The sequence below is a fragment of the Mauremys mutica genome, chromosome 20, assembly GCF_020497125.1.
Source record: "Mauremys mutica isolate MM-2020 ecotype Southern chromosome 20, ASM2049712v1, whole genome shotgun sequence".
Lineage (NCBI taxonomy): Eukaryota > Metazoa > Chordata > Testudines > Geoemydidae > Mauremys > Mauremys mutica.
Genome location: NC_059091.1, coordinates 2,393,470 through 2,415,573, shown reverse-complemented (window position 1 = coordinate 2,415,573; position 22,104 = coordinate 2,393,470). Strand labels below are relative to the sequence as shown.

The window sequence follows — 22,104 nt, the reverse complement described above, 5'->3', positions numbered from 1 at the left end:
ACCCCAAAGACAGGCGCTCCCCGCGTGGCGGGGCGGGGCGGGGCTGGGGGGGGTCTCTGACTGCAGGGTCGCGCTGCAAAGCCGCCCCGCCCCGCCCGCTCTTTGTCTGCAGCCGGGGGGGCGGGGCCATTACCTCATCCCCCCCGCGCGCTGCGCCAATCCCCGGGCGGAGCCGGCCGAGCCGACCAACCGCGGGAAGCCCGGGCCCGTCGCCATGGCGACGCGAGGGTATAAAGCCGCCGAGCCGCCGCGCGCCCCCCGAGTTCTCTTACAGCGACCCCCTAAGAGTCGCGCGGTAAGAAAGCGGCCAGCGCCCAGCAGCCAGCATGGTAAGGGGGGGGCGCCGGGGGGCTGCAGCCGGGGCTCCCCTCCGCACCCCCGGCCAGGCTGCAGCCCGTCCCCGGTGCGGGATGGGGGCAGAGCCGGGAGATCAAGGGGGCGCGGGGCTGGGGGAGGGACACGCGGGGCTGTACCCGGCCGGGGGCTCTCGGGGCTGGGGGGGGGGACACGCGGGGCTGTACCCCGCCGGGGGGGGCTGTACCCCGCCGGGGGCTCTCGGGGCTGGGGGGGGACACGCGGTGCTGTACCCCTCCGGGGGGGGCTGTACCCCGCCGGGGGCTCTCGGGGCTGGGGGGGGGACACGCGGGGCTGTACCCCGCCGGGGGGGGGGCTGTACCCCGCCGGGGGCGCGGGGCTGGGGAGGGACACGCGGGGCTGTACCCCGCCGGGGGGGGCTGTACCCGGCCGGGGGCTCTCGGGGCTGGGGGGGGGACACGCGGGGCTGTACCCCGCCGGGGGCTCTCGGGGCTGGGGGGGGGACACGCGGGGCTGTACCCCGCCGGGGGGGGCTGGGGGGACACGCGGGGCTGTACCCCGCCGGGGGCTCTCGGGGCTGGGGGGGGGGACACGCGGGGCTGTACCCCGCCGGGGGGCTCCCACCAGCTCTAAGGGGGGACGCGGGGAGCCACCTCTCCAGGATTGTCCTGGAGGTCCGGGCACTAGAGCTGAATCTTTCGTTACAGATGGTGTCCTGGGATGAAACCTCCGGGGATCGGTCCAACCGAAATTGGCAGCCGGGTGGGACGGGGCGCGGCTGTACCCTAGGGGCGCTCCCGTGGAGCTGGCAGATGAGCCCCGTTGTCTGGAGCCAGCGGCTCTGGGCTCTGCCCAGCCCTCTCCGCAGCCCCCTTTGGGCGCAGGGACGAGTTGGGTAGCGGGAAGGGGACGTGGCAAACCACCGGGTCCCTCCCAGCTCCAGAATCCTTCCCAGGAGAGCCAGAAACTGCCGGCAGCTGCTGGGGGGAGCACAGGGTGTGGCCCGTCCAGCCTGCCCCAGAGAGCCCCAGTGCCAGGCGCTGGCTCCTCACGGGGGTGAGAGGAGCAGCAGGTCCCTGCAGCATCAGGCACCGGCAGAGCCCCCCACTCCCCCTCCTGATTTGTGTCCGTGACTGGGTAGCACAAGGGGCCTGAAGGAGGAGACCAACGGGGGGTGGGGTGGGGGGGCTCAGGCAGATGTGACCAGAATGATGATTCCTGGGCCAGCAGAACAAGGCTGCAGAGTTACTGGATGGGGCTGGGAAGATCAATGTGCTTCAGAGCCATTATATTTGAGTGCACGTGCACGTGCGTGTGAGCGCGTGTGCACACTTGTGCACATGCCTATTCTGTGTAGCGGTCTGTTCGTTCGATGAGCTCCCCAGGCAGCATCCCCAGTGCCTTGCGAAGGACGGGGGAGCTTTCCAAATGCAGTGGCCCTGTTTTCAATATTCGATTTAAAGTGCGTTCAAGGCAGAGTGTAAGTAATGGGGAGTTGCATCCAGCCTCTCTCACCCCCATGCTCGCTCCCTTGGCCTGTGAATCGAGGTTTGACTCTTGTCCCACCCGCTTCATTGCTTGACCTCATTCCCATGTGGGCATGTTCTCCGCTGAGGTCAGCGGAGGGAAATTGGCAAAGCTGTCTAATGAGATCATGCTGGAAATAGCCCAGTCGGTGCTAAGCCATTGCTGTCCGCACAGACTCCAGCAAGCGTGGGGCAGAGGGAGGGTTGGGATTTTCTCCCAGCTATGCCCAGTCCAGTGTTCCCTGGCTGAGCATGGCAGCTCCATTCATGATTCCCGAGGCTAGGCTCTCCTGGGGGTTAGCCATCGGTGCATGTGGGAGGAGGCTGGGAGAGGGGGGTAGAAAAGCAATCACGGTGGTTTGGAGGCTGATCTTACCAGGTACTGAGCACCCGCTGCAGACGCCCCGGAGGGGACACTGGGGACCAGGCTCCTGGAAGGGCTCAGCACACTCAATGGGGGCTGGCTTCTCCATGAGAACAATGGGGAGCTGCTCCTTGTTTTGTAGGATTGGGCCCTTATTCACAGTAATACCCATCACCCCAGTCCTGTACCCAAATCAGTCGGTGTTTCACCAGTTACTTCCATGGGAGCAGGATCAGGCCCCACATAAGGAAAAACTGGGCGTGGCAGGCAGACACTTTTCAAGACTTGTGGTACTGCTCAGTTGTTTCCAGATACCACCTGCCTCTCCACGGTTCATGAGTATTTTCTTCTTTTTGCTTCCGTTCCTGCCAGTTATCTGTGCTCTTCCTTTCCCTGCAATTTGGAACGCATCTGGTGTGTTAAACATGTGGGTTACACAAAGGATCTGTGTGACATGCTGCTTGCTGTGATACAGCCGACACTGAGTCTGTTCAGAGCATACCCAGCTACAAAGCTCATGGTGCCTGATTTTGCTGTTACCATTTTATACATCGAGGAGCCAAAAAGGCAAAAATGAAGGTTTCAAAGGGAGTTTCTAGAGATGCCTCAATTAATCAAAAGCCACTTAACATGCAGTTGCAGACCAACCCCATCTGCTTACATCTTCTCTTCCCACCTCCCACCATCTTCTCCACAGCGTGAGTGCATCTCTATCCACGTCGGCCAGGCTGGTGTCCAGATCGGCAATGCCTGCTGGGAGCTCTACTGCCTGGAACATGGGATCCAGCCTGATGGCCAGATGCCCAGTGACAAGACCATCGGTGGAGGAGACGACTCCTTCAACACCTTCTTCAGTGAGACGGGCGCTGGCAAGCACGTCCCCAGAGCCGTCTTTGTGGACTTGGAGCCAACGGTCATAGGTGAGTATGTGAAGCCATCATCTGACTGCTTTCTGGGCTCCCTTGTAAACTCGTCTGCCTATAGCAGACAGCTGCTGTGCATGGGTGGCGGGGAGACAAACTGCCTTTCCTCTCCCCAGATGAAGTGCGCACCGGGACCTACCGCCAGCTCTTCCATCCCGAGCAGCTCATCACCGGCAAGGAAGATGCTGCCAACAACTATGCCCGTGGGCACTACACCATTGGGAAAGAAATCATCGACCTGGTTCTCGACAGGATCCGTAAATTGGTAGATCCCATCTCTCTTGAGGGTGATCTGGGCAGGCCGTGAATGGGAAGCTGTTTGAAAGACATAGGTTCATAGCTGATGGTTTCTCCCCCTGCCTCCTATCCCAACTAATCATATTGTTGATGTATTTAGTGTCACCGTATTTCCAGGTGGTCCTAAGGTGAATTAAAAAGTCCTTTGAAATAGAGTAGTCACTCAGAGTGGTACTGGGCTAAGAATAGCAGGTGGTGAATACAGACTAGTAACTTTGTAACAGATAAGTTATTAAAGGACATATTTTTATCTCTGTTACACTGGATTTACACTGATGGAACGCCACCAAGTATGATGGAGTGAACCCAGATTTAATAGAACAGAATTTGGTCCTAAGAGGAAACATTTCTAGGAGGGGAAGAAAGTAAGTGAACTTCCCACCATGGTATAACTAGTCAGTTCAATTATCCAATCAACTGATGACATTACTAGGCAGCAGGTTGAAAACAAAGAAAAGGAAGTACTTCTCACAATGCACAGTCAACCTGTGGAGCTTGTTGCCAGGGGATGTTGTGAAGGCCAAACGTATAACTGGTTTCAAAAAAGAAATCTAGTTCATGAAGGACAGGTCCATCAACCCGATGCTTGGGGCATCCCAAAGCCTCTGACTGCCACATGCTGGATGATAGATGGATCACTCAGTAATTGCCTTGTTCTGTTAATTCCTTCTGAAGTATCTGGCATTGGCCACTGTCGGAAGACAAAATACTGGGCTAGATGGACCATTGGTCTGACCCAGGATGGCCATTCTTATGTTCTTAAAAATAACTTCCTTTGTGTTTCCACCTTATAGGCTGACCAGTGCACAGGTCTCCAGGGTTTCCTGGTCTTCCACAGCTTTGGAGGTGGCACTGGTTCTGGTTTCACCTCCCTGCTGATGGAGCGTCTGTCTGTTGACTATGGCAAGAAGTCCAAGCTGGAGTTCTCCATCTACCCTGCTCCTCAGGTCTCCACTGCAGTGGTGGAGCCCTACAACTCCATCCTGACCACCCACACCACCCTAGAGCACTCGGACTGTGCCTTCATGGTAGACAACGAGGCCATCTATGACATCTGCCGCAGGAACCTGGACATCGAGCGCCCCACTTACACCAACCTGAACCGGTTGATAGGCCAGATTGTGTCTTCCATCACCGCCTCCCTCCGATTTGATGGTGCCCTGAATGTAGATCTGACAGAGTTCCAGACCAACTTGGTGCCCTATCCCCGTATCCATTTCCCTCTGGCCACCTATGCCCCGGTCATCTCTGCTGAGAAAGCTTACCACGAGCAGCTTTCTGTAGCAGAGATCACAAACGCTTGCTTTGAGCCAGCCAACCAGATGGTGAAATGTGACCCTCGCCACGGGAAATACATGGCCTGTTGCCTGTTGTACCGTGGGGACGTGGTTCCCAAAGACGTCAATGCTGCTATTGCCACCATCAAAACCAAGCGCACTATCCAGTTTGTGGACTGGTGCCCAACTGGCTTCAAGGTTGGTATCAACTACCAGCCTCCCACTGTGGTTCCTGGCGGTGACCTGGCCAAGGTGCAGCGGGCCGTGTGCATGCTGAGCAACACCACAGCCATAGCTGAGGCCTGGGCTCGTCTGGACCACAAGTTTGACCTGATGTATGCCAAGCGTGCCTTTGTTCACTGGTACGTAGGGGAGGGGATGGAGGAAGGCGAGTTCTCGGAGGCGCGGGAGGACATGGCTGCCCTAGAGAAGGATTACGAAGAGGTTGGTGTGGATTCTGTTGAAGGGGAGGGTGAAGAGGAAGGGGAGGAATACTAAAGTAAAATGTCACAACGGTGCTGCTCTTACAGGGAGCTTAAACTATTCTAAACATTCAAAATGTTTGGTCCGATCAGTTTATTTGTATGTAGCAGTGTATGCCCAAGTGTGTGTGTGTTGTCTGGTAACTGATCTGTGCTTAAAATCATGGAAGTTTTTGGTACAGACCCAAACCGTCCACTTCTCCTGTGGGTTTGTGAATAAAAAAGCATTCCCTGTCTTAGAGGATCCGTGTCTTGTGTATTTACTCAACACGCTCCTGACATCAATCTTCATTTCAATCTCCAGACCACGGATAGGGGTATGTAGTTGCACACAATAGACACACTTTGAGGGTCTTTTAGAAGACCGTGAAACTGCCCTCTGCAAAATCTAAAACTGCAGACTTCAGCTGTCAAATGACCCTTTTTATTAAAAAACAAAAAAAACCCAAATCCTGAATTTTGTGTGTTTTACAATGACTGACACCCACACTTGTAGGGGAGATCCAGCCGCAATGGTTTTAAGCCACCACTGCGCTTCCTTAAGCTTGAACTGGTTATAAATTAGTGCAGCCCTGAGTCTGCACCAACTCCTGCCAGTGACCCCAAGGAGCCCTTGTGGCCACCTCGCTGCAGGGAAGACCAGGCCATGCCCACCTGCCACATGTTATGTACGCAGAGAAGTAAAAAATCAACTAGGTCTGGAAACTGGCCTCCTGTTTTCACTCCAGAGCAGACTTAACATTTCAGCTGGGTCCATTTGGGGAAGAGAGAGGGGTTCAAACCAGCCCATCACTAACCCAGCATCTAAAATAACTGAAACCAAATCAGTGCCTCTTATTTCAGGATGTCTGAGGGCTTTTCATAACCCCTCAACCAGAAGCTTATGAATCTGATGACTGTTGCTAAAGCTACATAGCATTACCCAGGCAACAGTGACATCTTAATCCAACATACCCATTGAAAGCACAGTGTCTGGTCAAATTTGCCCTGAAATCTAAAACTAATGGAAATGCTTCATTAATTTCTTTTTAAAATACACATTTAAACTATTTTCCTTGACTAATAAATACTCCTCTGCACCATCTGCAATCAAAACTGCAGCATTGTGCTAGTGCATAAGCACATGGGAATTAAACGGAGTACAGCAGAAGCGAATTGAAACGGTTTCCATTAGCCAAATTGAGGTGGTTGGAAAAAGCAAATTAAATTTGCCCTGGCATGGAGCATTTAGCTGCCACTGAAAGCTGTAACCTGGGGACACACATTGGGGAAGACTGGACTGAAGACAGAGGGTAAAATCCTGGCCCCATTGGCAAAACCCCAATGACTTCAAGGGGTGCAGGGTGTACCCCAGAGCCCAAATGCATCATCCCCTACTGAAAGTGTGGCCCTAGGCCTGTGCCCATTGAAGTCACTTAAGAGTTTCACTATTGGGGTAGCCATGTTAGTTTGTATCCACAAAAACAAGGAGTCCGGTGGCACCTTAAAGACTAACAGATTTATTTGGGCATAAGCTTTCGGGGGCAGCTGAAGAAGTGGGGGCTTTTTACCCCTGAAAGCTTATGCCCAAATAAATCTGCTAGTCTTTAAGGTGCCACTGGACTCCTTGTTGTTTTAAAGTTTCACTCTTGGTTTCGGGGGAAGTTATTAATTTTGGTCTTAACCCTGTAGCCTTTCCTTCCTCTGTGTGCCTCTGCCTGCAGAATTAGGCACTGTACCATACACCTGCCTCTAAAGTTTGGCTCATAAAACATTCACTTGCCATCAATATTTCAAACCAGATACATATAGGATAATGCCTGGACTGCAGTGAGATGAAAGTGAACTGAGGGGTTCTGGTAACAGACTAGGAGAGAAGTGACTGGAGCTTCCATGATTAAAACAGTTCCTAGTTTCACTTCTGTTTTATTTCTGTAACATGAAAGTTTGGAATTTTTAAAAAATTCCCTTTGTTTTTGCAAAACCTTCCTGGTCTTCAGTGCCCTTTATGCCAAAGGAGGAAGACAATTTGGCAGCAGCAGCATTGCAATATTACCCTCATTTCACACCTTTTTGTCAAACAAGACCAACCCCCCCAGCATTCAGTTCCTAAAGCCCTTCCTCCTGCAAAACGAACAACAGTTCAAGGGAAGGATGCAGGCTACAGCAAGCAGAGTTAAGTACCTACTTTCAGTTACAGCCACTCACACACAAAAACCCTTTTTGGTTGGAAAGATTAAAAAAGAGGCTGCTAAGTGGCATAATGCCCCACCTTTGCTAGTCAATGTTAGCTCCAGAGTGGAATAAATAATAGAAGTCAAACAAGGTGAAATTCGAGAGGGGAGAAAGAGTAGCAGGGGCTGGGCCTGCCTTTAAGAAAAGCTCATCTCGGACAATAAAAATGGGAGCAGGGAAACAGCAGGGATGCAATGAACACAATGGCCTGTGTGTTCCCAGCCTGAGAAGAATTCATTCTATTCAGGCATGCAGCTTTGAATACAGTATTTTTTTTGTAACATCCTGCTGTCATTTGTGTAGGGGAACCGGCAGCTTATAAATGAGTTTCCAACATGTTTTAATAGTTGTTATCAGAAGAACTTTGCTGGGTAGAGATTTTTTAGGTATTAAAAGCACCAAAGCTCTTCTGAATGTTTAATCCGTAGAAGAATAAATTTGTTAGTCTTTAAGGTGCCACAAGTACTCCTGTTCTTTTTGCGGATACAGACTAACACGGCTGCTACTCTGAAACTGGAGGACAGTCACTAATGGGTTTTCGCCAGTATCCTTGTCCAAACAAGATGGCTACTCAGAGATGCCAGATACAATTAAACACAAAGCATGACATTCTTTGCTGGAGTAATTTGTCATGAGTCTAAAACTACTGATTCATGCATGCACAGGAACCATGCTTCAGGGAGCCACTGTTCAGATGCACCTATGCTGTCCTCCAGTGGCTGGCACAGAGACAAATAAACACGATCCATGTAAGCCTTTCTGGAGGGCAGCTGTGGCAAGCCCTTTCTTACCCATCAGGGCTGAGTGCGTGTTCATTCTTGCAAACATCTAATCTTTAAGAGGTTCACATTAACTGGCTACAGGAACCCCCTAACAAGTTTCTTAAAAGCAAGTGTTCGTTTCAACTGCCCTCTCTGCTGAAGTTTCCTGAAGGTGATCAGTTTACAGCTTGAAGCATGAGATTATTATTACTTTGTTTTATCAATGTTGTTGATCGGACAATTATCCAGGTCTTTATAAAAGCTATCCATTGATTTGACTTGACTTCCTGTGGCAGTGAGTTCCACAGGATAACAATATGCTGTACAAATAAGTATTTTTGTAATCTATAGACCTTTTCCTCATGTACCATAGGACAACATAAGGGACTGAAACATTTTTACAATACCCCATGTAGTTTGTTTTTGCTTGCAAGTAAAAACTGCTTTGGAATGTGTAATACTTTTGTGTGAATGATGCTTTCCTAAGTCTTGTCTACATGGGCAAAAATGGAGTCATAATACTCAGCCCAGGGGAAACAATGTTAGCGGCTGCAGTGGAGTTTAGAGCATGGTTAGATGATGGCACAATGATAAAAATGCACAGGCTTACCTGAGCCATTCTACAGCTCTCACTTCCACCGGCAGCCCTGCAGCAGTGAGCAGGGGCGTGGGGTAGTGAATGTCTCCCGCTTTGCCAGTGTAGAAGCAGCCACTGTGTGAAAACAGAGGTCTCTTTGCAGCCTGTGGTGAGAGAGCAGTGAGGTTACTCATAAACCGCTCAGAAAAACAACAGGAAATAGGATTATTTAGAATGAGCCCTGTAAGAGATTAGATCAGACACATTTCAGTTTGGAGGTGGGACAACAGAGGAAATGGAGCCAACGTTTTGGCCTAGTGAAAAATGGACCATTTTTGTTTTATAAGCCTCTGAAAGGTCTTCAGATATTCTTGGCCTGCCCCTTTTGTTAGTCATTGTACAAAATATAGATAAAATAAGAACCCATCTAGCTAGAGGCAGTTGCAGATCCTGCGAGGGAAGGGAAGAATGTTGGCATGTTCTCAAAGCGCCAGACAAACACATTCACGTGATTCTGTGTGTGTCTGCACTAGCCTTGTTTTCCCCTTAACATTCTCACAGTTGCCTGCCGTCAATGCACTTCCACCGGTAGTAGCAACAGTGGGAAATTTTAGGAGAAAAGCATCATGCAGACAAGGCCTGAGTGCTAAGATACGGGACAACAGAAAAAGCCCTGCAAACTCTGCATAAAAGGGGAAGGAGGTGCGGGTTTCCTTTCTGTCGTCCATTTTGCAAACCTTTAGGAGGTAGCATGACAGGTAGCAAACAGGGCTTCCACCCAAGCGAACCTCTCTATAGCTACAAAGACAGCCTGCCCCATTTGAAATCTGAGCATGGCACATCGGCAATAAGTCGCCCGCTGTGACTGCACCAAGCAAGTTCTCCTATCTATTAATAACCGAGAGAGAGAGCTCCCCATCTTATAACAAACCCTAAGTCATTGCCACAGAGAATATCCTGCTTGTCTCCAGGCGCTGGGGAGCAGGGAATGCTTTGCATAGCTCAACAGTGTCTCCTCTGGCTGACTGAGGGGTGGCATTGACAAGTTTCTGTGAAGACCCACATCAGAGGAGATGTACCGCAGCTGGGCAGTATGCGGCCTCAAGGGCAAGGGATTAAAATGGGGACAACACAGAACAAGCCCCCAGTCCAAGTGCAAGAGATAAAGTGACAGGCTGAGATGAATGCTCTGCAACAAGCCCCTTCTCCCTGGGTTTTGGGTTGTGTTCATGGGCCTCCTGGGAAAAAACGGTTGTGCCAGGAAAGCAGAGACTGGTGGCCCTCGCCCTCCCAGACTGGTTTCTAGGTGAGTGTGGCCCTGCTGAACACGAGCAGGGCACTTTTTACATCTGTCGGGCCCATCTGCAGGACAGAGCAAGGCCCACCGGCTGCAGTTTGGTTCCCTTGTGTGTGCTTTGAGGAGGGGGCCTATCCAGGTGGGGGAGATAGGCAACAGGCTCTGACCCAACGCAGCCTGTGGCTTTGCCTTGCAGCTTTTTAAAAGGCCTGTATCGCAACCATCATCCAATGCCCAGGCCTGCCCTGCTGGATCCCTCCCCCTAAACCTTACGTGTGTTACAGGAATTTGGCACTGCAGTTACCTGTCCTGTTTGCAACACACCCTGTATCCACACGCCAAAGGCTCACAATAGTGCACAGGGGTTTTCACTGCTATTACCACTCTGCACCACTGAAGTGCAAATAAATATCACCGTGATTGCTGCTCTGGTTGGACTGGACCATCCCCCGCCATCCCCCAGTGCTTCTGCCCTGCCTTCAGGGACAGCCGTGTCAGGTCAAACCCAGGCTCTGTCACCTGTCCATCACACCTCCCAGTGGCAGGCAGGTCCCAGAGAAGCCCAGGTTTGGGAATAAAGAAACTAGACCATTGCGGCCCCTTTTTAAAACCAGGTTATTGTTGGTGCCTATAGACTCCCCCTCCCGCGTTGAGGGGGCTACAAAGGGTGAGAGCCCTGCACCCTCTCCTTGCCCCTTGGCCTCTGCAAGGGCGGGGGAGAGGAGTCCCCCATTCCTGCTGCCTCCACTTTGCCTAAGGAAATGGGAATCCAGGCAACACGGCCAGGCCAGGCTGCTGCTGTTGTCTAGGTGGTTCTTGCCCAGAGTGAACAACAAACCGCCCATGCTGGGGCCACAGCTCCCCAAAGGGAGAGACGGGGGAAGGCAGCTAGACTCCTCTGGGTGCCGCAGAGGCTAGAGGGGAGCTCTGCACAGGGGGTCAGACACGTAGACAGCAGGAGGAAGGAGACAGGAGGATGAAAGGCTACGTTAAATACTGAGGGGTCCAGTGTTTGCAGGAAGATGATTGCAGGGGGTGTCCCTGGCCGGAGGGGTATGCTGCTTCCCAGTGTGCCCTTGCCAAAGGGTGACTGGGGTGTGTGGGGGGCAGTGCTGCAGCGGGTGTCCAGGCGGCGGTGGGTGCTGCTGTGGCCTGTGCCTGGGCTGGCAGGGAGGGCATTTGGAGAAGCACTGTTTCCCCTTTCTCTCTCTCCTGGGACTGCTGCCCCTCTGGCTCCTGGAGGCTGGAGTTCTTCCCCAGGAGTAACCCGGGTGTGAGCCCAGACTCAGCTCAGCCCCCTGCTCCCCTCCGGCGTGTTTCTGCTCCCCGCCCTGCCCATGGGAGCCAGGCAGAGCCATTCCTGTCCCTGCTGCCGCATTTTTCCTCTGCAGCCTGGAGCCGCAGTCCCAGTCAGGCGGCCTGGCCCAGCTCCCCCGCCCTGCACACAGGTCTGCAGCCTGCTCCATTATTGATGGCATCCGGGAACCAGACCTGGCTGCCCTTCCTCTTCTTCTGCCAGCCTCATCCTCCGCGCGTGATGATGCAGTTTTACTGGTTTGATTTTAAAGCCGAGACAAAGGCTGGCTGTGCCGCCCGGCTGGCAGCGCTCACATGCAGGCCTCACAAAGCCCTTCCTAATGCAGCAGCTGCAATTTTCAATCTGGGCGCTAGACAGTAGCTTGCAAAGTTGCATTTTTCTCTGGTGGCGCCGAATCTAAGCTGGCATCTGCGGGGAGGGGGCGAGGGGCTGGGGCGAGCGCTTCAGCTGCGGCTCAGCCTGAAACTATCCCAGTTATGTGGAAGCCAAATGTGCAGAGAAGCCCCTGGCAGCTGCCAGACATTTGTCTTCCGCACCCAGCGGGAGCCAGCAGCATCCGGCTGGCTTGCGGGGGTCTAGTTAGAACCCACCCCGCTCGGGCCTGGACTGAAAGGGGCCTTTGTCTCAAACAGGGGTTTCCGGCGCGTGGCCCCGGGGCTCTGCAGACGGGGCTGTGACCCGCCATCCTGACCCTAGAGCAGTGGTGCCCCCCCCCCGGGGGGGCTGCAGAGGAGCCAGGCTGAGCAGCCTGGTTTGCGTACAGCACCGGGCGCCGGCACCCACCCCGCTGGGCAGACGCCCCCCACCGGCCCCGTGTGTGCCCCTCGTGTGAGGGTGTCGCCTTGGGGGGCGCGCCGGGGGACCCCAGCTCTGGCTGCCGCCGGGGGCTGTCCCCGGGGTGGGGGGGCGCTGGTCCTGGGGACCCCGGGGTGGGGGGTGTCCCTGGGGGTTGGGGGGGGCGCCCCTAAACCCAGATCTGCTGGGGCGGGGGAGGGGCCGGCTGGGGGGAGTCAGTGCGGGGGGCGCCCAACGCCCAGATAAACACGGGGTCCCCCACAGCAGCCCCCGCATTGTGAGCTCACAGACGGACGGGCCCGCCCGCCAATGTCGGCCGGGCTCGGGGCTGACGCAGGCGGCCGGGCCCCGCCTCCCCGGGGACGGGAGTAGAAAAGCCGGCGCCGGCGCCCGCCCGCCTCACTCGGTTACTTCCAGCGACTCTTCGCTTGTCGGGAGAAGTAACGTCCCTGCCCGCCCGCTCGCTACCTCCGCCCGCCCGCCCCGCAGCATGGTGAGTGGGGGGGGGGCTGGATCGGGGCAGGGGGCTGCGTTGGCGCCAAACCCTGAGGGGAGGACGCGCGCGCGCGCCAGCCGACCCCCATTGGCGCCTCCCTCCGGCCGTTACATTTCCCGCGCGCGGGGAAGGGCTCGGGCGCGTGGCGGCGGCTGCCGCAACGGCCGGGTGCGCGCGCACCCCGTCCCTGCAAAGCGGGGTGGGGGGGGGAGGCTGAAAAGGCCACGTGTTTGAGTCGTGTCTGCACGTGCGTGGCTCCCCACCCCGCAGCAGCTGTTCCCTGGCACAACATGTTATATAATCCCGCCACCTCTGCAAACTCCCCAGCCTAGGAATGAATCCCAGCCCCTGCACACTCCTCATTGCAACCCCCCCCATCACCACCTGGTGCTGCCCTAATTCCCACCCAGACCCCACTGCAGCTCCTGCAGCGTCTCCCCCTGCACACTCCTCATTGCAAATCCCCCCATCACCACCTGGTGCTACCCTAATTCCCGCCCAGACCCCACTGCGGCTCCTGCAGTGTCTCCCCCTGCACACTCCTCATTGCAAATCCCCCCATGACCACCTGGTGCTGCCCTAATTCCCACCCAGACCCCACTGCGGCTCCTGCAGCGTCTCCCCCTGCACACTCCTCATTGCAAACCCCCCCATTACCACCTGGTGCTGCCCTAATTCCCGCCCAGACCCCACTGCGGCTCCTGCAGTGTCTCCCCCTGCACACTCCTCATTGCAAACCCCCCCATCACCACCTGGTGCTGCCCTAATTCCCGCCCAGACCCCACTGCAGCTCCTGCAGCGTCTCCCCCTGCACGCCCTGCATCAAGCCCTGTGCTGCTCCTTGGGGGAAAACCAAACCCCCCTCAAGGCTGGGTAAGCCTGCGGTTCTTGTCCAGAAAAGCCAGTGCGTAGCTCAAAAGCACCCAGTGTTCCTGGGATCGAGTGTGGCATTGATGGGTGGGGTTACAGGGGTGGCTCTTCCTTGCATCTCTTGCTAAAATAAATCCCTCCTGCTGCAGCTATTTGAAACGCTTGCTAAAAAGAAATGGCCACTGGGTTTGTGTATTTTCCAGAGGAAATGTAAGTGCTGCATTTGGGGGTCTTATTGGATGCCCCAAAAGCTGTAATTCCCTTGTTTTAGATTTGCTAAACTCCAAAAGGTTCAGTCGCCTCTGACACAAGTGCCATCTGTCCCTGCTGATTCTTTGCAGAGGCGGATAGAAATGTGTTGGAGCAGGTGGTGTGTTCAGGAAGGGTGGGTGTGTGCTTTAGGAATGTAAGTGGATTGTAAGAGGGAGAGATGTAGGCTAAATCTAGATCTAGGCCTAGGTAATCCTAGGAGTGGGTCACTGGTGGCAGATGTTCCTGCAGAGAGTAAATTTGTGTGTCGGGAGAGGAACAATTTGCTTAGACCTTTCCGCTTTGCAGATGCAGAAGCTGACTGCATCAGTTCTGTTTTTTGAGAGTGGGGGAGACGGTCAGCTGATGGCTTGCAAGTGGTGTGATTGCTGGTAAACCACTCAGAGGCTGGCTGCAGACAGTGCAGTTGCTGCTTTATGCTGAATTGTTCATTCATTTATAACTTTTTTTTTAACTAGACCACAGGGTGGAAAACTCCATTGTATATTTCCTTCTCCTCTAAGACTACTTCCTGTGCCTTGAGAAGTGTGATCATGACCTGAGATGTAGCATTCTTTATTTAGCTAAATAAAGATTCCCTCCCTGCACCTACCCCTCCACGGGCTTAGGGAGGGAAGTGGGCACATGCAGACCAGAATCTGGATGCAAAATGGTAATCCAATCCCAATGTGTGTCATAGGAAATCTGTTCTAAGGTGCAGGAAATCTGACCAGAGATTAGTTCGCAACTACAGATCCAAAACTTACTCCTTCATGAACCCAGACATTCAGAGGCCATGCTGTGACTCAAAAGATCTCCTGAAGCACTGACGGTATGCTACTGGAGATTGGACCAAAGGCCCTGATATCATGATCTGTAGACATTGAAGGTGAATAAACAATACTATTCCTGCCTTGTGACTGGGGAAAACAGGGCACAGAGCATGCAATTGGGGGAACTGATCCCCTCACTCCCAGTGCAGGGCCGTGCCCGTCCATTGGACCACATCACCCTGTTCCCTTGTGTCACACAGATGGATGCTGCCCTTTTAATACAGCGAGAGGAGGTCCTTGTTCCAAAGGGCATGGTCTGACCAGAGCAATGAGGTACTTGGGAGTAATGGTTCAGGGACACTGTAGACACTGATTATAATGCAGTCATGTCACTAACTGGTTCCCTCCATTTCTTCCACAGCGTGAGTGCATCTCTATCCACGTCGGCCAGGCTGGTGTCCAGATCGGCAATGCCTGCTGGGAGCTCTACTGCCTGGAACATGGGATCCAGCCTGATGGCCAGATGCCCAGTGACAAGACCATCGGTGGAGGAGACGACTCCTTCAACACCTTCTTCAGTGAGACGGGCGCTGGCAAGCACGTCCCCAGAGCCGTCTTTGTGGACTTGGAGCCAACGGTCATAGGTGAGTATGTGAAGCCATCATCTGACTGCTTTCTGGGCTCCCTTGTAAACTTGTCTGCCTATAGCAGACAGCTGCTGTGCATGGGTGGCGGGGAGACAAACTCTGCCTTTCCTCTCCCCAGATGAAGTGCGCACCGGGACCTACCGCCAGCTCTTCCATCCCGAGCAGCTCATCACCGGCAAGGAAGATGCTGCCAACAACTATGCCCGTGGGCACTACACCATTGGGAAAGAAATCATCGACCTGGTTCTCGACAGGATCCGCAAGCTGGTAAATACTGCTCATCTGAGGGGTTTCGTTCAGTGTCTTTATTGGTGTGTGGTTGGGAAGGGAGAAATCTTCACTCTGTAGTACCCCTCCCTCTGGTTCCACTTGTGGGAACAGCTGCCATACCAGAAGAGTCTAGAGACCCGCATTTGTCATCCAGCAGCTGGTTCTTCTTTCTTGGAGTGTTAGATCTGTATTGGTCCGAGCTGGGCGTGGCTCTGAAGGAATGTCACACAGTGGGTACTTGGATGTTTACGTTTGGTGGAGACCTGCACCTTGGAGCTCAGGGATGTCTGATTCTAGGGCCACTCCATATATTTGTGACTTACTCATGAGCTGTAGAATATTCTTTCATTAGAATAATGTTCCAGCCCTCATGGCTGTAAAGTTAACCTTCCACATATGGGACTGTAAACCAATGCAAGGCCAGTGCCTGCCTATGTCTGCAGACGGCTGGAATGGCAGTTCTGAGATGTGAGAACTCCTCCCCCAACACAGATGCTTCTACCAACCTCTCTCACTGGGTGGTCACTCAGACTGAACAGTAACATTTTACCTGTCAACCACTCACATTCCTGAGCATTTTGATAGGCTAGGACATGGCATGGGAGTGACCCAGGCTGGGAGCTGGTGCAGGCAAGGAGAGTGCAGAGGAGAGGTAATTTAGGATGGGGAAATCAGCAGCCCTATACAGAGCGCATCCTCCCCACTGATGTTCAGAGTGCAGAGATTACTGAGCAGATAACTAGAACCCGAATTACTGCATACAAGAAACGTGCTACCCTTGGTCCTTGCAAATCTCCCGTTGACACAAGCAGCTGGAATTTGGCCCCCTCAAAAGGGGTCTGCCTGCTGTCCTTGCACCAGTATGTCTAATGGGAGGGAGAACTGGTGACCCTGGGTGATGCTTGCATTTAGAGAGCTTGATCCCCCTTTCTAGGGTATCTGATCTGCTTAAGACCTTTTCTCTCCTGTAAAGAGGAAGGAGCTGGGTGACAGCTAATGATGCTGCCCTAGAAAGGGCTTTGAACAATGTGAGGCTGAGGGAGTCTAGTGCAGCCTGTGGAGTTAGACATGTGCAGTAATTATACTTCAGCCTCTTCCTCCTTTCTGGAGAATGGAATTTGCTGGCTCACCTCCAGCAGCTGGGCACTGGACATTACTGAGACAAATCTTCCACAGTATGTGAAAGGAGGCATCTTATGGAACTGGGGGGAGTAGCCATGTCTTCCACCATGTCTTAGGGTGAGCTTTCTATGGGGTGGGAATTTCCATCTGGGAGGTGCCACCAAAGAGCGGCAATATGGCCTCTGATACTGCAAATCTGGGTTGTGGGGGGTCTGAACAGAGGCAGAGTGGGATCCCTGTCAGTCTTTTATGATACGGATCCATCTAGGGAGGAATGGGTGACAGTTCAGTAAGTGTGATGGATCAGCGTTAGGGGGAACTCTCACCAAAGCCAGTCTGTCGGGAGCTTTCTGCCTCTGGCACAAAAGGGACAGACCTGTCGTGCATTTAACTGACTAACTAGAGCCTGTCCTGCAGCACAGATTTAAACTGCTCGGGGTGAGGGAAGTGGACACTTTGTCTCCAGCCTCAAGCCCTACGTTCAGGCATCTCCTCTTCAGTGAACACTTACATTTGGAAGAAAATTGTCAGCGGTGTGGGATGGAAGACAGTGCTTGTCTCTCGTTCTAGGTAGCATGTATTTGTAGCACAACTTATACTAAATTCCTCTTGCTTTTCTTTCCACTTTCTTCTAGGCCGACCAGTGCACAGGTCTCCAGGGCTTCCTGGTCTTCCACAGCTTTGGAGGTGGCACTGGTTCTGGGTTCACCTCCCTGCTGATGGAGCGTCTGTCTGTTGACTATGGCAAGAAGTCCAAGCTGGAGTTCTCCATCTACCCTGCTCCTCAGGTCTCCACCGCAGTGGTGGAGCCCTACAACTCCATCCTGACCACCCACACCACCCTGGAGCACTCGGACTGTGCCTTCATGGTAGACAACGAGGCCATCTATGACATCTGCCGCAGGAACCTGGACATCGAGCGCCCCACCTACACCAACCTGAACCGCCTTATTAGCCAGATCGTGTCCTCCATCACCGCCTCCCTCCGATTTGATGGTGCCCTGAATGTAGATCTGACAGAGTTCCAGACCAACTTGGTGCCCTATCCCCGTATCCATTTCCCTCTGGCCACCTATGCCCCGGTCATCTCTGCTGAGAAAGCTTACCATGAGCAGCTTTCTGTAGCAGAGATCACAAACGCTTGCTTTGAGCCAGCCAACCAGATGGTGAAATGTGACCCTCGCCACGGGAAATACATGGCCTGTTGCCTGTTGTACCGTGGGGACGTGGTTCCCAAAGACGTCAATGCTGCTATTGCCACCATCAAAACCAAGCGCAGCATCCAGTTTGTGGACTGGTGCCCAACTGGCTTCAAGGTTGGTATCAACTACCAGCCTCCCACTGTGGTTCCTGGCGGTGACCTGGCCAAGGTGCAGCGGGCCGTGTGCATGCTGAGCAACACCACAGCCATAGCTGAGGCCTGGGCTCGTCTGGACCACAAGTTTGACCTGATGTATGCCAAGCGTGCCTTTGTTCACTGGTACGTAGGGGAGGGGATGGAGGAAGGCGAGTTCTCGGAGGCGCGGGAGGACATGGCTGCCCTAGAGAAGGATTACGAAGAGGTTGGTGTGGATTCTGTTGAAGGGGAGGGTGAAGAGGAAGGGGAGGAATAGATTAACCCTCTTAAATCCCTGCAGCATGTCCTGTGTCCACAAAACTTCATCGTAAAACACTTAGCTTACTTGTTAACTAGGGAAGGGATGGATGGTACCACAATGGTATGAAGGAGCCTTTAACGAGTACAGCAATCGGACTAGTTCCCACTGTTTGAAAATTTGATCATGTCAGTTTTCCATTTGTCTTTGTAAACATATCATGTCTGAAATAAAAAAGGCTTTAAAAAAAAGATTGCTCTGTGTATCTAATACAAATGGATCATATGTCCCAGAGTGCATGTGGAGTCCAAACTGCAGGCTCACAGATCAGCCGTTCCAAGCTGCAGTGAACACCTGGCCAGTTCCTTCCCTAATGCTTCTGTCCTTCAATGTTGGCCTCCTTCGAAGACTAAACACAAGCCCGGTGGCAGGCATGTGCCTCCTGCCCCTCATTCCACTGAGAGCCACTGAATGAGGATCTCTTCCTTGCTTTAAACTGACCTTCTGCCAGAGCTCTCATGCTGCTTAAAACAAGCATGGATGGTAAAGGAGTGCTCAGCTGGCTGCTTTCCTGCTCTGCAGGTACTGTGCCTGGCAAGCTAAAAACATGAACGCAAGACCCTACGTTGTGAACAACAGCCTTCACGTACTCACTTGTGGCATGACGGGAACCGGTGGAATGTTCATAATGGAAAGCTAGGATTTACTAGGCAACATCCCACCTGCTGGATCATGGTGTATGCGTAAGAGGTCTAGTCAGGTCTAGTCAAAGTCACGTCGACTAGGTTTATTGCGACCTCGGACACAATGGCAGTTTCCCGTAGATTACTTAGTCTACCGGGCATACTACGAGAAAGTGCCTCTTGGCAATGGACTCAGCTCAGTCAATGGCAGGACTTTCCTCTGCCCCCTCAGCTGGACAAAGACACCGCCCTAGGAATGCATTCTTATACACAGATACAAACAAGTTACACATCACACCTGACGTAGCGAGGTGCCGCCTCTCACCTTGTACATGTTGGTTCAATCAAAACAACTCTATCCATCATATTACCCTTTTGCCCCTGTCATTGGGATGGGACAGCCTGTTCTTTGTTATCTGTGTGAAATGTGCAAGTATGTAAATGTTCTGATATCTAGTGTTCAGTACCTTTTAGGTACGTATCTTGCAGCATCAGCCCTTTCCTTGCTTCTGTGAGCAGGGCCTGCCTCTGGCTCACAGCTTAACTTTGCTTTATGTTACTAAAGTCTTGACCATTACTTTAGGCCTCAGGCCTCTGATACCAAGGTTTATATCTTAGGGCCACCTCTTACTACAAGAGGTCTGGTCAGGTGCCTGATAATATGCTTCTGGCTGACCAGCCCTTGGAGAGTTGCACAGCTAGTTACAATTTTCACAGACCTGTGTATTGAACGCTGGGATGGAAGATGCTCTTAAAGCAGGCTCCATGCGTTGAGCACTTGCAATAACCATGCAGAACAGAGCTCCAGCAACATTTTGAATAGACCAGTTTTTGAAATGACACCGGGCCTCTCACCATAGTCATGGCAGCTGAACAATCGGGTAAAGACTCTCAATTTCAGCCTCAGGCAGGAGGTTAAAGGGCTTTCTTGGAGCAAAGGATGGTGGGAGATGCTGCGGCACAAACTCCAAAGTGTAGCTTGGCTATTGTACTGAGCTGCTGTGATGTGATCAGGCCTAGAAATTCATAGCTCAGTGTCATGGAGTGTGGGGGAGTCCAGGCCCTGCACCCCCTCCCCCCACTTCCTGGGATTCACCGGGACTCTCAGCCAGCCAGTGACACGGAGGGTTTATTAGCTGACAGGACACAGTCCCAAGCAGGGCTTGTAGGCACAACCAGGACCCCTCAGCCAGGTCCCTCTGTGGGGCAAGGATCTTAGACCCCAGACGTGGGGTTCCTGCCTCTTCCCAGCCAGCCCCAAACTGAAACCAAAAACCTCTCCAGCAGGCTCTCCCCCTTTGTCCAGTTTCCCTGGCAAAGGTGTCACCTGGCCCCACCCCCCTCCTGGCTCAGGTTACAGGCTCAGGTACAGTCCCTCACCTAAAGTCACCCCCTGCTCTCCCCTCCCCCATGCAGACAGCCCCAGTAAAACTAAACGACATTCCCAGCTCAATCCACCCTGCTCCCTACTGCGTCACACTCAGTATTTCAATTTCATTTCTAATGAGCCCTGAGCTGCTCTCTGACAGCACTGGCCAATAGAGAATGACGTCTCCTCCAAGGAATAAACCTTTATGAAACTAAGATGGTGATAAAGCATCCGCAACTTGGGGGTTGGAAGGTGACTTCCCTCCTAGGGGTAGTTTATTCCGTAATTCCCTGACAGACTTTCGTGCACCTTGCTCTGAAGCATCTAGTACCAGCTGGTTGGTGATCGCATGACAGGCTAGTAGGGTGTATGGGAATTCCTGACCTGCCTAGGGATTATGCAGCAGCTCTTTCTGCCAAGGTAGTGGTGGGAGCTGGAATCACTAAGTGGGTGCGTAACAGAGTATCTGATACACAGCTTGTTATGAGACCCACTGTCTATCCCTTCTATTCCTTGCTGCAGCAGCACCTCCTTCCCTCCCTGGTCATCTGAATCACCTACCTTCTGTGACTCAAACACCCCCTCTTGCGGGCTGCACGGGCTCTTGCTGCGGCTCAGAATACCCCAGGTTTATGTGGCGACTAGTGAAAGTCCAAGGGCCTGTCTGCATTAGGGAACCCGGCACCGATGCCGTTCTGTTGCTGCATCTACAAGGGAAGTTTATGTTGAACTGTGATCTGCTCTGGTAACCTAGTTGAGCAAGCCCCATGTTCTGCCACCTGAGCACCAGTGCAGCTACACTGCTGGAAATGCCCCTACTGTGGATTGACTCCAAGGACTTGCTGTTAGCCACGGTCACCACTGGCTCCATCCAGCCCTATCACTGTCTCTTTTAAATAAACACAACTGAGAGCATTAACCATCTCCTTGGTGCTGTATTTTTCAAATGCTGGGCAGGCCCTGGGTCTCAAGCGTAAAATGGAGAGGAGGTGGTTAGGGAGTCATATTTTTTCTCTCTCCACTATTTCAAAATATTAAAAAAAAAAAAAAAAAAAGTGCAATCTTTCCTGTAGGGGGAATTGTCCTTTTAAGAACAGAGGCCCTAGGAGCAAACTAGGTGGTGTAAATATATTTTAAAACATGGTTGTAATATGCAAAATACTATACAATGTTTTCTAATCTCTAAAGCAGCTGAGCGCAGACAGCAATGCTCATGTTGTGAGCTGGAGACAACAGGCTTTACTGTGCCTGGCTATACAGCTGATGTTTGTTGAGGGTTCGCATGTGGTCTAAGGGATTCAGACATTCTCACTCCTACCAGGTATCACCTCCCAGGGAAGTTCAGGGAGCACTGTCAGCATGTGACTGCTTGTACAAGTAGGATCACATCTTCCCTGCCTGAGAACATTAATCTGCTTCACCCAGAGCAGGGTGACTGTTCCATCCTGGGGTATAACGTCTCTGGAAGAAGTGCTTCTCTCCTGAAGCGAGGGAGTGGGGAGGAAGCAGGTGTGTGTTTGGGGCATGAGAAGGAAGAGCACAGGGCGGAGGGATTTGAGAAGCTTGAAAGCAGAGATGAGGGTGGGGAAAGCAAACGGGTCCTGCACTGGGATTTGAAGTGGAGAGAAATCTGGAGTGAAGGGAGGTGCGCAGAACTGGCCAGTTTGCATGTGAAAATGTTTTCAGTTTTTAAATAGACGGTGAGACCCCTGGGGCAGGGGCTGTCTTTGTTGTGTGTGTGTGCAGCGCCTAACACTGGCTGCTGGGTGTGGCACAATTCACATTGTGTGTTAATTAATCCCATTCCCTAACCAGAGACCAACCCAGCGGCAACGACAGACTCGTTTCTTCCGACTCCTCCTTGGCCTGCAGATGGTGCTATTT

At 52.9% G+C, this 22,104-nt stretch overlaps 2 protein-coding genes across 2 annotated transcripts; both read left to right on the top strand.

The window, feature by feature from the left end:
* The first annotated feature begins 211 nt into the window (after nucleotides 1-211).
* Nucleotides 212-5,423, top strand: TUBA1A (tubulin alpha 1a). Its single transcript, XM_044995501.1, has 4 exons — nucleotides 212-329; nucleotides 2,903-3,125; nucleotides 3,245-3,393; nucleotides 4,220-5,423. The coding sequence occupies exons 1-4, from the start codon at nucleotides 327-329 to the stop codon at nucleotides 5,198-5,200; spliced, it is 1,356 nt and encodes a 451-aa protein (XP_044851436.1). The 5' UTR covers nucleotides 212-326; the 3' UTR covers nucleotides 5,201-5,423.
* Nucleotides 5,424-12,500: 7,077 nt separating this feature from the next.
* Nucleotides 12,501-18,397, top strand: TUBA1B (tubulin alpha 1b). The gene is made up of 4 exons (XM_044995502.1): nucleotides 12,501-12,639; nucleotides 14,956-15,178; nucleotides 15,300-15,448; nucleotides 17,209-18,397. The coding sequence occupies exons 1-4, from the start codon at nucleotides 12,637-12,639 to the stop codon at nucleotides 18,184-18,186; spliced, it is 1,353 nt and encodes a 450-aa protein (XP_044851437.1). The 5' UTR covers nucleotides 12,501-12,636; the 3' UTR covers nucleotides 18,187-18,397.
* The last annotated feature ends 3,707 nt before the right edge of the window (nucleotides 18,398-22,104 follow it).